The following is a 14745-nucleotide window of genomic DNA, read 5'->3' on the forward strand; positions in this document are numbered from 1 at the left end:
CTCTGGAATTCCGAGAGCCAGGAAACAAATGTGCCAGGTGTCAGAATCAGTTAACCATCAACACGTGTATTCTGCACTTCAATCTAGATGCTGTTCCTCTGTCAGGTATTTCTACAAGCCACCATTTCCTGACTGAGTATAAATAGGACTTTGAAATGAGGTGAGACCATTTTTCAGCCTCTTTAGAATTCATGACAGAATTCTGTTTTTTGTTTTTTAGGCTGCCTAAAAAAAAATATATATGCAAGCAGAATGGAATTTCAATGTAAAATAATTTCTTGTCATTTATACCTGATGTGTAAATTTTGTATTGGGATTTCCTAAATAATTATTAATCTCCTTTTTTCCCCAATTATACACAACCATCTCCTGCTGTCTGAGGAGATGTTGCATTTTCAGCTGATTTTGACCAACTTTCTTCCTTTCTGTTTTTTTGATATTGCTTTAAGTCCTGGAATACATGTGCAGAACGTGCAGATTTGTTACATAGGTATACGTGTGCCATGGTGGTTTGCTGCACCTATCAACTCGTCACCTAGGATTTAAGCACAATTTTTTTTTAATCCAGTCTATCATTGATGGTCATTTGGGTTGGTTTCTTGTCTGTGCTATTGTAAATAGTGCTGCAATAAACATACACGTGCATGTATTTTTATAATAGAATGATTTATATTTCTTTGGGTATGTACTCAGCAATGGGATTGCTGGATCAAATGTTATTTCTGGTTCTGGATCCTTGATGAATCGCCACACTGCCTTCCACAATGGTTGAACTAATTTACATTCCTACCAACAATGTAAAAGCATTCCGATTTTTCCACAGCTTCACCAGCATCTGTTATTTCCTGACTTTTTAATAATCGCCATTCTGAGTGGCATGAGATGGTGTCTCATTGTGGTTTTGATTTGCATTTCTCTAATGATCAGCGATGTTGAAGTTTTTTCATGTTTATTGGCCACATAGAAGTCTTCTTTTGAGAAGTGTCTGTTCATGTCCTTTGCCAAGTTTTTGATGGGGCTTTTGTTTGTTTTTTTGTTTTTTGTAAATTTGTTTACATTCTTTGTACATTCTGGATATTAGACCTTCGTTAGATGGGTAGACCGCAAAAGTTTTCTACCATTCTGTAGGCTGCCTGTTCGCTCTGACGATTGATAGCTTCTTTTGCTGTGCAGAGGCTCCTTAATTAGATGCCATTTGTCAATTTTAGCTTTTGTTGCAGTTGCTTTTGGTGATTTCTTCGTAAAATCTTTGTACATGCTTATGTCCTGAACGCTATTGCCTAGGTTTTCTTCTAGGGTTTTTATGGTTTTGGGTTTTACATTTAAGTGTTTAATCCATCTTGAGTTAATTTCTGTATAACGTGTAAGGAACAGGTCCAGTTTCAGTTTTCCCAGCACCATTTATTAAATAGGGAATCCTCTCCCCATTCCTAAAGTATTGAGAAAGAGAATCTCTTTTCCAGTTTCTGATTTTATTTTATGAAAGAAATGTGTCAGTTTTTACTGACATTTAACAGAATTAATCAAAATATTGATCAATTGCTATTGTAAATAATTTTATATTTTATGCTTTAAATATATAAAAATTAAATGTATTAATATGATTTACCAATGCATCACATTTATGAAAATTATTCGGTGACATATATTTTCAAAAAAGAACACTATGCAGATAAAAGATAATCCACATTTTGGAGAGTGCAACCTTATTACTTCTCTCCATTGCAAAGGCAGATCTCTCACAATTTTCTATATGTGTTATCTTGATTTTCATTTCAGATTCACTCTTCTACCTACCCCAGTATGGCTTCTGCTGATTAATTCTATCAATCCAGCTCTCAGTAAGCTCTGCACTGCCATCTCTTTTCTTGCTATAGTGCTCAGTTTTAATTCACATTTTCCATAATTCTGTTGATTCTTTTTCTAAGCACATTTATTTTCTAAATACGCTTTTATCACCATTCCCTCTTGTCCTTCTGATGTTAAGATATTCTACATCTGTTTTCTTTGTGTCTCTTCTGTTCCCCCACTTTAACGTTGGAAGGTCCTCAGAATCCAGTTTAAGTCTTTTTTTCCTTCTCCACTTGCTCCCCACATGACAGCCTTCATTTTTGGCCTTTCCATTGCCAGTTAGGAATTTCCAGATATGGTATTCCTTGAAAACTGCAAACTCATATATCTGACTGGCAATGTACCTTTTCAATTACATGTTGAAAGTCAGTTTACAGAGAATATCTCTGCTTTAATTTCCAGACATGTCTCAATCTACCTTCTGCTAAGAGGAATTAATTATTTTTTTACTTCCTCACAATTCAGCAGTCAGCATAACTGATATTCACTCCGCATTATTATTGTTCTTAGATTTGTTTCCTGACAAAAATCAAAGATACAAGAGAACAGTGACTGTATTTTTTATGCTCACGTTTATATCCTGAAGTCAGCATATAACCTGGTATAGAAAAATATATTTTTCTATAACTTGAATAAAATTGATAGTTAACTTAATTAAATTATCTATTTTTAAGTCAAGCTGTACAGTCAGGGTTGGTGTTTTATCTTAAAGAATAAACAAACACAAGACATTTTGTGTAGTAAAAATTTAATGAAAAAGAAATTAATATATTGGCTACATAAGAAGAACATATATTGTTACATTTACCACAATGTAAAGGTACACATGATATTACATAAAAATAAATTTAAATCTTAAAAATAGTTAAATAAATAAATATTTAAATAAATAGATGAACAGAGACATCAGCATGGTCATCTGTAAAGGACTAGTGCCTGCACAGATAAACATGATGTTTCTTTACACTCCTGAAAACATTTGAAAATTCTGATTCAACTCGTGGTGGTTATAGGAGAAATGAGTCTTTGAAATGGAAGAACTCATAAAAGTGTGAGATGACATGATGTCAGTCAATGAGGATCATTTCCATGTTGAACCAGTTTTCAATCCTTCCTCCTTAATCTTCTTTGCAAGTTTGTTGAAAAAGAGAGGGATCTCATGATTTCTGCTCTGACAACCTCCCAGGCACAAGGGCTGTATTTCTTCTCTGTCAGATAGAGAGTGATTCTTTGGAAGTATTTCCTCACAGCCAGGATGGAGTCCTCATTCATCAGCAGAATCTGTTCCACTCCAACCTCCTGTCTCACACAGGCTTCCAGGTCATTCAGTTGCTGGTAAAGTTCAGTGGAAAATTTTTCTAGGAGGTTCTGTTCCCAAGCAGCAGATGAGTCCTTTGTGCTGAAGAGGTTGAAGGTCTGCTGGATCATCTCATGGAGGACAGAGATGGCTTGAGCCTTCTGGAACTGGTTGCCATCAAACAACTCCTGGGGGAATGCAAAGTCATGCCTGTCCTTCAGGCAGGAGGAAAGAGAGATTCTTCCCATTTGTGCCAGGAGTATCAAGGCTCTCCTATGACCCAGGCTGTGGGTCTGAGGCAGATCACAGCCCAGAGAGCAGATGGATTTGTAGCTGAGCACCATCACGGCCATCAGTAAAGAAAAGGACAGGGCCATTGGGATGTTGCAAATATTGCTAGGCTACTTGAGGTGGGTAACCTTGAACCTTGGCCTCTAGGTTTTCTGAAGACGTTGCTCTGTGCATGGGTCTTAAATAGTGAACATACTAATTTCCATTTTCTAAATGCCCTAGTTTTACTTTCTATCTCTGTTTTTGCTTTCTTTATGGACTCTCTACATATGTTTAAAGATGTTTTTCATTTTTTTTCATCATTGCCTACTTTTCCCCTGCACTCAAAGCCTTTTATGGTATTTTTTTCTAATTGAAATCTTCATAAAATTTTAATAACACAGATTTGGCATATCTATTTATGTATACTGTGTAAACTTCAACTTCACAGATAAAGACTATAGAGTTTGCTCTTTTTATTCAATGTAAAGTTAAGAATGACAGAAAAGTTAACCTAAAATCTAAGTTTAAAAGCTATTGACATTTAACTTAATTTGATAACTATAATTGTAGAATAACGTTTAATGTAATTTGTTCATGTAAATTTTGTTGTATCAAATTACATACGCAAAATAAAAATCTGTATAAATACACATTAATCATATGAATATAATTACATACCTAATCATTCAAAATTCCAAAAAAATGAACCAGTTGTTTAAAATTTTTCTCACAGTATATGAAGCTTTGAATTTTGCTTTATACGAGAAAATAATTTGTAAACTTCACTAGCTGCAATATCAATCCAGATATTGCCAACACTTTTTTCTTTTCAGCACTTGACATACATATTGATGTGTTGTATAACTTTAGTAGAAATAAATCATATAATATAAGGTATTTGCAATGAATTCTCAAAGTCTACAAAACATCCTGAAGAACTGAGGGGAAAACATAAGTAATAACCATAAGACAGTCAATGGCAGCCCAAAGTTATGCAGGTTAAAGCCATATATTGTGATAAGACTTTAAGACCCAACAAAAAAATGGACAAAAAGTCCTCCAATCACAGTCATCTATTTGACATAGGTTTTTAACACTGATCTTGCAACTATTTTGTGTATCTTCATGAACTCAATATCAGTGCTTCTCATGTGATACACAACAAAACCCAGTGAGAAAGATGAATATTAAGCAATCAAATTTTGTTGGATAGAGTTGTTGGAGGTCACAAGCTGTTGTAATATGTCAGACTTGTTTATACTATGAGAACTAATTTTTGTACCCTTCGAAGAAGTATCATTCCAATAGACATATGTGACTTAGAAAATATTATCAATTAAATCATTTTGGCATTTTTCATCGAAGTTCAAATTCCCTAAAGGTTTTCAGAAGTTCCTATCCAAGTCAATTCTTATCGAATAAAAAAGATCATCTTTGTTCTAAATTCATAAATTTATAAATATTGAATATCATCATGTAAAGAATTAACTTTCAGAGGCATCCTGAACTCTGACTCTAACTTTTTATTTTGCATAAGAAGTTAGTTTGTCTCAGCCCTATAGAGGCTGAGTCCTTAAATGGAATGAGGTCTGCTTTAGCAAATCAGCTATTTAGTAAGTGGAGTTTTTACTAGTTTCTCATTTTTTCTTCTACTAGGAAGTGTTCAAGAATGAGGTTATTTTGCTTCATCACGTCCATATTTGCTGGGATTATAATAGACAATGACAAAAATGTCCATTCAGCTCTTACTGAGAGTCAATAATGCCCATGTAGTTTACTGCTAAAACTACTGGGATTCTAGTTTTTTTAAGGTGCATGTAGATCTGGGGATCCCAATTGCAAGAGCAGCACAATATCATCCTCTGCCCAGCACTATATTAACCATTTATGACTTCATCTCTGATCTGCCCTCTACTTTGTTATAATTGAAAATAACTAGGCTGTTGTCAAATACAGATTCACATATCTAAATTCAAACTCTCCTATTCACAGTTTATAGGAATCAGACAAGTTACTATTCCCAAAAGTAGGGAATAATAGCCTCTGTCCCCCAGATAATACTACAGCTTTCCTTCCCTGGATCAAATCCCCAGAATGTGTATGTGAACTGTAAATACTTGTGACATCATTTTTCCATCGTTTATAAATTTCAGCTTCAAATCACGTGATAATCTTCAGAAGACACTAGTAGAAAATGAGTCTGTTTATATAAAGGTAGAGATTATGAAATGGATCAATTTTAGAAAATAACCACATTTTAGAAATTTAGAAATTTTAGAAACAAACACATTTTATTATTCATTATTTTAAATGATTCATTTAAATTCTTCATATCATTGAAAAATTAAAATATTTTACATTGTGAAATGTGCACCGGGGTTTCCACAATAAAGGAGTCTTCATTTCAGAAACGTATATTTTATACATTAATTTAGTAGTTTATCCAGTCAACAAGTTTGTATTGAATTTTGGGCTCATCCTTATTATCAGACCCTGAGAATACAGGGCAAGTTTGCCCAAGTTATTATTCTTAGTCTTTAAAACGCTAGGGGAGAGAGTTTTTTTCTTTTTTCACTTGAGATTGTATTGGGAATTTTTGCATATACATTTTTATGTAGTGTTTTACTGTGAAAATTTGTTTATATTTTGATTTCTTTGATTTTCATATTCAGGTTAGTGTCAATGAAACCATATAAATATAATTTTCAAATGGGCTATACAGTGGTTCTATGTGGCATTCACAACAACAAATATATTTATATTTCTCACTTCACTTTTCCTAGAAAATGAAAGTGGTCTGATTTTTCATCTTAATTTATGGGAACAAAAAGAAAACAAATGTATGTCTAAATGTGATAAACCTGTAAGAGGAGAAATACCTAATGTAAATGATGAGTTAATGGGTATAGCAAACCAACATGGCACATGTATAGCTATTTAACAAACCTGCACGCTTTGCACATGTACCCTAGAACTTAAAGTATAATAATAAAAAAAAAAGAATGACCAGAAGGGAACTTAGAAAATATCTTGAGACAGATGAAAATGAAAATACATCTTACCAAAACATATGTGATGCAGTGAAAACAGAGATAAAGGGGATACTGAAAGCTTTAAAAGCTTATATTAAAAAAGAAGAAAGGCTTCAAACTAATGAACAAACTTCACAAGTTAAGGAAGTAGAAAAAGAAAAAATAAACACACAGCTAGGAAGAGGAAGAAACTAAGAAAGATGAAATTTTATTAATAAGAAATTAATAAAATACAGAATAGAAAAGCAATTAAAAAATCAATGGAACTAAGCGTTGGTCTTTTGAAAGGATCAACAAAATTGACAAACCCTTAAGTGTATTAAGAGATAAGTAGAGAAAAATCAAATATAAACGAGAAATAACAGAGGACACATAATAACTGATGGCATAGAGGTAATAAGGATTGGCCGAGCGCGGTGGCTTACGCCTGTCATCCCAGCACTTTGGAAGGCCGAGGCGGGCAGATCACGAGGTCAGGAGATCGAGACCATCCGAGCTAACACAGTGAAACCCCATCTCTACTAAAAATACAAAAAGAAATTAGCCAGGCATGGTGGCGGGTGCCTGTAGTCTCAGCTACTCAGGAGGCTGAGACAGGAGATGGCCTGAACTCTGGAGGCAGAGCTTGCAGTGAGTGGAGATCTCGCCTCTGCACTCCAACCCGGGCGACAGAGAGAGACTCCATCTCTAAATAAATAGATAGATAGATAGATAGATAGATAGATAGATAGATAGATAGATAAAGTAAAAATGATTATAACAGACTACTATGAGCAATTATACTCCAACAAATTGATTAACCTGGAAGAAATATATAAATTCCTAGAAACAAATAACTTACCAAGACCAAATCGTGAATAAACAAAAAATCTGACTAGACCTATAACTAGTAAGGAGATCGAATCAGTCATCTAACTTCCCAATAACAACAACAACAACAACAACAGCAAAACATAATCGGATGGCTTCAGTGGATAATTCTATCCAACATTTAGGGTATTAACACCAATCTTTCTCGAAATCTTCCAAAAAATTGAAGAGGAAGGAATAGTTTCAAACTCATTTTATGAGACGAGCATTTCCCTGATGTTAAAGCCACACAAGGATACTGCAAGAAAACTACAGATCCATTTCCCCGATAGATATTGATACAAAAATCCTCACTAAAATACTTGTAAACCAAATTCAACAGCACAATAAAAGGATTATACATCATGAGCAAGGGGGATTTACTACTCGGTTGGAAGAATGTTTCAACATATGAAAATTAATCAATGCAATGCATCACATTAACAAAATGAATGAAAAATATACATAATAATCTCTATAGATACAGAAAAAGAAATTGACCAAATTCCATATCCTTTCATGATAAAAAACATTCAACAAACTTGGAATAAAAGGAAGTTAGCTCAACATAATAAAGACCATATATGAGAATCCCACAATTAACATTATATTCAATGGTGAGAAACTGAAAGCTTTTCCTCTAAGATGAGGAACAAGGCAGGGAGGCCACTCTTACCACTTTTATATAACATAATATTTGTAGATCTAGCAATTAACAAGAAAAAGAAATAAAAAGCATTCATATTGGAAAGGAAGAAGTAAAATAATCTTTTTTCAGATAGCCCGATCGTGTATGTAGAAAACTCTAAAGTTTACACACATACACTCACTCACATACAAACTGTTAGAACTAATAAATGAATTCAGCAAAGTTGTAGAATATAAAATTAAGATGCAAAAATAAGTAGCATTTTTATATGCTAACAATGGACAAATCTGAAAAGGAAAGTAAAAAAATAAAACCCATTTGCAATAGCATCAAAACAGTAAAGTACTCAGGAAAAAACTTAAACAAAGTGGAAAAAGATTTATATATTGAAAACTAGCAAACACTGCTGAAAGAAATTAAGGAAGAGAAATGAAAAGACATTTCTGATCATGGATTGGGAAGCCTGTCATTGTTATGATTTTCAAACTATCCAAAGCAATACACAGATACAATGCAAGCCCTCTCAAAATCACTAAGGCATTTTTGGAAGAAGTAAAAAAAATCTGTCCTATTTTTCTACAGCTTCACCAGCATCTGTTATTTCCTGACTTTTTAGTAATTGCCATTCTGAGTGGCATGAGATGGTATCTCACTGTGGTTTTAATTTTCATTTCTCTAGTGATCAGTGATGTTGAGCTTCTTTCATGTTTATTGGCCGCATATATGTCTGTTTTTAAGAAGTGTCTGTTCATGTCCTTTGCCCACTTTTTGATGGGCCTTTCTTTGTTTTGGTAAATTTGTTTAAGTTCTTCGTACATTCTGGATATTAGACCTTTGTCGGATGGGTACACTGCAAAAATTTTCTCCCATTCTCTAGGCTGCTTGTTCACTCTGATGATAGATAGTTTCTTTCCCTGTGCAGAAGCTCTTTAATTAGATGCCATTTGTCAATTTTAGCTTTTGTTGCACTTGGTTTTGGTGATTTCATCATATAATCTTTGTCCATGCCTATGTCCTGAATGCTATTGCCTATGTTTCTTCTAGGGTTTTTATGGTTTTGGGTTTTATATAAGTATTTAATCCATCTTGAGCTAATTTTTATATAAGGTGTAAGGAAGGGGTCCAGTTTCAGTTTTCTGCATACGGCTCTCCAGTTTTCCCAGTAGCATTTATTAAACAGGGAATCCTTTCCCCATTCCCAAAGTATTGAGAAAGAGATTCTCTTTTCCAGTTTCCGATTTTATTTTATGATAGAAATGTGTCCGTTTTTACTGACAATTAACAGAGTATTAATCAAAATAATGATTAATTACTATTGTTAATTTTATATTTTATGCTTTAAATATATAAAAATTAAATGTATTAATGTGATTTACCAATGAATCACATTTATGAAATTTATTCAGTGACATATATTTTCAAAAGGGAAACACTATGCAGATAAAAGATAATCCACATTTTTTTGGAGTCCAACTTATTACTTCCCACCTTTACAAAGGCAGATCTCCCACAATTTTCTATATGTGTTATCTTGATTTTTCTTTTCTCATTCATTCTTCTACCTACCCCAAAATGGCTTCTGCTGATTAATTCTATCAATCCAGCTCTCAGTAAGCTCTGCACTGCCATCTCTTTTCTTGCTGTAGTGCTCAGTTTTAATACACATTTTTCGTAAGTCTGTTGATTCTTTTTCTAAGTACATTTATTTTCTAAATATGCTTTTATCACCATTCCCTCTTGTCCTTCTGCTGTTAAGGTATTTCACCTCTGTTTTCTTTGTGTCTCTTCTGTTCCCCTACTTTAAAATCATGGAAGGTCCTCAGAATCCAGTTGAAGTCCCTTTTTCCCTCTCCACTTGCTCCCCAAATGACAGCCTTCATTTTTGGCCTTTCCATTGCCAGTTAGGAACTTCCAGATATCGTATTCCTTGGAAACTGCAAACTCATATATCTGGCTAGCAATGTACATTTTCAATTACATGTTTGAAAGTCAGTTTATAGAGAATATCTCTTCTTTTAATTCCAGACATGTCTCAATCTACCTTCTGCTAAGAGGAATTCATTGCTTTTTTACTTCCTCAGAATACAGCAGTTAGCATAACTGATATTAATTCAGTATTATTATTATTTGTAGATTTCTTTCTGGACAAAAGTCAAAGATACAAGAGAACAGGAACTGTAGTTTTTATGTTCATGTTTATATCATGAACATATAACAAGGTATGGCAACATATAACCTGGTATGGAAAAATGTATTTTTCTATCTTCAACAAAATTATGATAGGTAGCTTAATTAAATCATCTATTTTTAAGTCAGGTTGTACAGTCAGGCTTGGCATTTTATCTTAAAGAATAAACAAACACAAGAAATTTTGTATGGTAAAAATTTAGTGAAAATGGAAATTAATATATTGGCTAAATATGAAGAACATATATTACTACATTAACCACAATGTAAAAGTACACATGATATTACATAAAAAACAATTTAAATATTTAAAATAGTTAAATAAATAAATATTTAAATAAACAGATGAACAGAGACATCAGCATGGTCATCTGTAAAGGGCTAGTGCCTGCACAGGTAAACACGATGCTTCTTTACACTCCTGAAAACATTTGAAAATTTTGATTCAACTCGTGGTGGTTATAGGAGAAATGAGTCTTTGAAATGGAAGAACTCATGAAAGTGTGAGATGATGTATCAGTCAATGAGGATCATTTCCATTTTTAATCAGTTTTCAATCCTTCCTCCTTAATCTTTTTTGCAAGTTTGTTGAAAAAGAGAGGGATCTCATGATTTCTGCTCTGACAACCTCCCAGGCACAAGGGCTGTATTTCTTCTCCATCAGATAGAGAGTGATTCTTTGGAAGTATTTCTTCACAGCCAGGATGGAGTCCTCATTCATCAGTGGAGTCTCTTCCACCCCAGCCTCCTGTATCACACAGGCTTCCAGGTCATTCAGTTGCTGGAAAAGTTCAATGTAGAATTTGTCTAGGAGGGTCTCATCCCAAGCAGCAGATGAGTCCTTTGTGCTGAAGAGATTGAAGATCTGCTGGATCATCTCATGGAGGACAGAGATGGCTTGAGCCTTCTGGAACTGGTTGCCATCAAACTCCTCCTGGGGAAATTCAAAGTCATTTCTGTCCTTCAGGCATGAAAAAGGAGAGATTCTCCTCATTTGTGCCATGAGCATTAAAGTCCTCCTGTTATTCATGCTGTGGGTTTGAGACGGATTACAGCCCAGAGAGCAGCTTGACTTGTAGCTAAGCACCAGCAGGGCCATCATTAAAGCAAAGGGCAATGCCATTGGGAATCCTGAAGATGCTGCTGGGCTGGTTGATGAGGAGTAACCCTGAACCCTGGGCTATAAGTTTTCTGAAGACCTTGCTCTGTGCATAGGTTTTAAATAGGGAACATACTAGCTTCCATTTTCTGAACGTCTTCATGTTTCTTTCTACTTCTCTTTTGGCTTTCCTTTGTGTCATGTCTACACGGGTATAGAGCAGTTTCTCAACCACTTTTATTTTCATTATTACCTCCTGTTTCCCTGCCCCATAGGCTTTTTAGAAATTTCTTTCTAATTCAAAGTCCCATTAAGTTTTAATAACAGGGACACACCATATATTTGTTTAGGTAATCTACATATCTATTTATAAGGAGTGTAAAGTTTAATCTTTTAATTCAACTTAGTGTTAAGAATGACCAAATGGGCTGGGTCCAGTGGCTCACACTTATAATTCCAGCACTTTGTGAGGCCAAGGCAGGTGGATCACGAGGTCAGGAGTTCGAGACCTGCCTGGCCACCATGGTGAAACCCCATCTCTACTAAAAATACAAAAATTAGTTGGGCATGGTGGCAGGTGCTTGTAATCCTAGCTACTCGGGAGGCTGGAGCAGGAGAATTGCTTAAACCCGGGAGGCAGAGGTTGCAGTGAGCCGAGATTGCAACATTGCACTGCAACCTAGGCGACAGAGTGAGACTCCATCTCAAAAAAAGAAAAGAAAAGAAAAGAAAAGAAAAGAAAAGAAAAGAAAGACCAAATGAAATTTTTAAGCTAAAAGTTAATAGTTAAATGTAAAACCCATGGGCATTTAACTCAATTTGTTTGTGTCTTTAAAGTGATTTATTTACCTATATAAAATGTAATGTGTTCAATTACATCAGCAAATTAACAAATTATAAAAACACATAATAATACCTAATACAATAAAATACTTAAAAACATTTAAAACTGCTAAAGACTATTAAAATTTAATTTTTTAACATTTTCTTTTAGTCTATTTACCTTTTAATTTTCCTTCATGTTAGAAAATGTTAGCCGGGCGTGGTGGCGGGCGCCTGTAGTCCCGGCTACCCAGGAGGCTGAGGCAGGAGAATGGTGTAAACCCGGGAGGCGGAGCTTGCAGTGAGCTGAGATCTGGCCACTGCACTCCAGCCTGGGTGACAGAGCGAGACTCCGTCTCAAAAAAAAAAAAAAAAAAAGAAAGAAAGTGTTTAACTTCACTAGCTGCTAGATATTCATCCAAATATTGTCTAGATTTTTTCTCTTCAGTGCTTGACATAATTATTGATGTATTTGAACACCTTTAGTAGAATTAAATAATAAAATACAAGGTATTTGCATTTAATTCTTAAAGCCCACAACACAGTCAGAAATGCTAAGGATTAAACATAAGCAACATTCATAGGATGGCTGCTGACAGCCCATTTGTATACAGAGGCCGCCTGAGATGATATGACTTTGACATCTAGTAAACCTTGGAAATTCCTCCAATCACAGCACCCATTTGACATAGGTGTGTAACGCTGATCTTATATACCTTGTGTGTATCTTCCATGAACTCAATGTCAGTGCTTTTCATGTGACACACAAGAAAACCCACTGGAAAAGAAAAAAGTACTAAGTAATAAGGTTTTGTCAGATAGAGTTGAGTTTTAGAGTGATACCAATCACCAAAATACCTGAGATTTGTTTCCACTCTCAGAAATAACTTTTACACCGTTGGGAGCAATATCATACTGAATCAGTATATGTAGTTAAGAAAAAAACATTAATTTGATTAAACAAATTTTTTGGCACTAAAATTTAAATTTCCAAAGGACCTGCAGATGTTCCAATTCTAGTTCATTTTTATCAAACTAAAGGAAACCCTTTTTGTCGTGAATGTCCATAATAGGATGTAAACGTGATAACATAAATGTGTTGTACAATTGTTTTACATGCAGGACACCAGAAACCTTTATTTCTCATTTTCATTTTCATTTTTATTGAAAACAAAAGTTGTCCACTTTTTGCATCCTAAAGAAGTGGGACAAAAGAAACCCCAAAACGAATGTATATCTAAATGTGATAAAAATATAAAAAGGAAGCAATATATTAATGGGAAAAAAACAAGGACAAAAAGCAACTTACCCACATTCAGCCCAGCCAAGGTAGAGATTAAGGAATGGAGAAGAAAAGAAGCAAGAAAGTGGAACGGATGTAGATCAAAGGCAGCAAATGATCATGGGCTAGAAGAAAAGTAATCATTCCTGATCAAGGGTGTGTTTTTGTTTTGCTGAATACAGCCTTCACAGAGAGTCATGGGACACACACCAACCGCATGAGTTTGTGCATTAAAAAAAGGCAAATTTAAAAGACTACAGTATACTCTCCACATAATGGTTAAGTGTTATTTCCCAAGCTCTCCCTTAATGTATACATAAACTCAAGAGGTCAATGTTTTTCTTATCATGTCTCTTAGAAGAAACAAGGGAATTGATTATCTCAAAGGACACTTCTCCCAACTTAATGTGTGTGTTGTCAATGTTTTGGATTTTAGCCATTCTAATACGTATGTAGTGGTATCTCATTATTATTTTAATGTGCAATTCCCTAGTAGTGTATGATGCTGAGCATATTTTCATATGTTATTTTCCATCTTTGTATCTAGTTTGGTTAGGAGTATATTCAGAGGTTTTTCATAATTTCTAATTGGGTTGTTTGTTTTCTTATTGCTGAGTTTTAAGTATTCTTTGAATATATATACACACACATATATATATACACACACACATATATATGTTTTTTAATTTTTAATTTTTGTGGGTATATAGTAGAAGTATATATTTAAGGGATATATGAGATGTTTTGGTACAGGCATACAATGAGTAATAATTTCATCAGGGTAAATGAGTAAATCACCTCAAGCTTTTATCCTTTCTTTGTGTTACAAATAATGTAATTATACTCTTTTAGTTATCTTTAAATGTGCAATAAATTATTGTTGACTGTAGTAACAATGTTATGCTATCAAACTTGATCTTATTCTTTCTATATAACAGTATTTTTGTATCCCTTAACCTTTCCCTCTTTCCTCCTCCACTACCCTTCTCAGACTCTGGTAACTACCCTTCTACTCACTATTTCCATGAGTTCAATTGTTTTAATTTTTAGCTCCTACAAGTAAGTGAGAACATGTGAAGTTTGTCTTTCTATGCCTGGCTTATTTCACTTAACACAATGACTTCCAGTTCCATCCATGTTGTTTCAAATGACAGGATATCATTTTTTTTAATGTGTCAATTGTACTCCATTTTATATGTATATCTATTATTTGTATATTTTGGATAATGGCCATTTATCAGATGTCTTTGCAAATATATTCTCCCAGTATGTGGCTTTTCAAATTCTCACAACAGTGTCTTTTGCAAAGCAGAAGTTTTAATTCTAATAAAATCCAATGTATCATTTTTTAAAATGAATCATACTTTTGGTATTTTATCTAAAGTTATCACTAAACAACAGGTC

The 14745-nt window shown here is 34.1% G+C and overlaps 2 protein-coding genes across 2 annotated transcripts; both read right to left on the reverse strand.

The window, feature by feature from the left end:
* Positions 1 to 2586: 2586 nt before the first annotated feature.
* On the reverse strand, positions 2587 to 3571 carry LOC140713058 (interferon alpha-4-like). Its single transcript, XM_073022179.1, has one exon. The coding sequence runs from the start codon at positions 3523 to 3525 to the stop codon at positions 2956 to 2958; it is 570 nt and encodes a 189-aa protein (XP_072878280.1). The 5' UTR covers positions 3526 to 3571; the 3' UTR covers positions 2587 to 2955.
* Positions 3572 to 10326: 6755 nt separating this feature from the next.
* Positions 10327 to 12067, reverse strand: LOC140713059 (interferon alpha-14). Its single transcript, XM_073022180.1, has one exon. The coding sequence runs from the start codon at positions 11259 to 11261 to the stop codon at positions 10692 to 10694; it is 570 nt and encodes a 189-aa protein (XP_072878281.1). The 5' UTR covers positions 11262 to 12067; the 3' UTR covers positions 10327 to 10691.
* Between the last annotated feature and the right edge of the window lie 2678 nt (positions 12068 to 14745).

Source organism: Chlorocebus sabaeus, chromosome 12 (assembly GCF_047675955.1).
Source record: "Chlorocebus sabaeus isolate Y175 chromosome 12, mChlSab1.0.hap1, whole genome shotgun sequence".
NCBI lineage: Eukaryota > Metazoa > Chordata > Mammalia > Primates > Cercopithecidae > Chlorocebus > Chlorocebus sabaeus.

Excerpts from the sequence above, each read along its gene's own strand:
- LOC140713058 (XM_073022179.1), bottom strand. The coding sequence starts at position 3,525 with ATGGCCCTGTCCTTTTCTTTACTGATGGCCGTGATGGTGCTCAGCTAC.
- LOC140713059 (XM_073022180.1), bottom strand. The coding sequence starts at position 11,261 with ATGGCATTGCCCTTTGCTTTAATGATGGCCCTGCTGGTGCTTAGCTAC.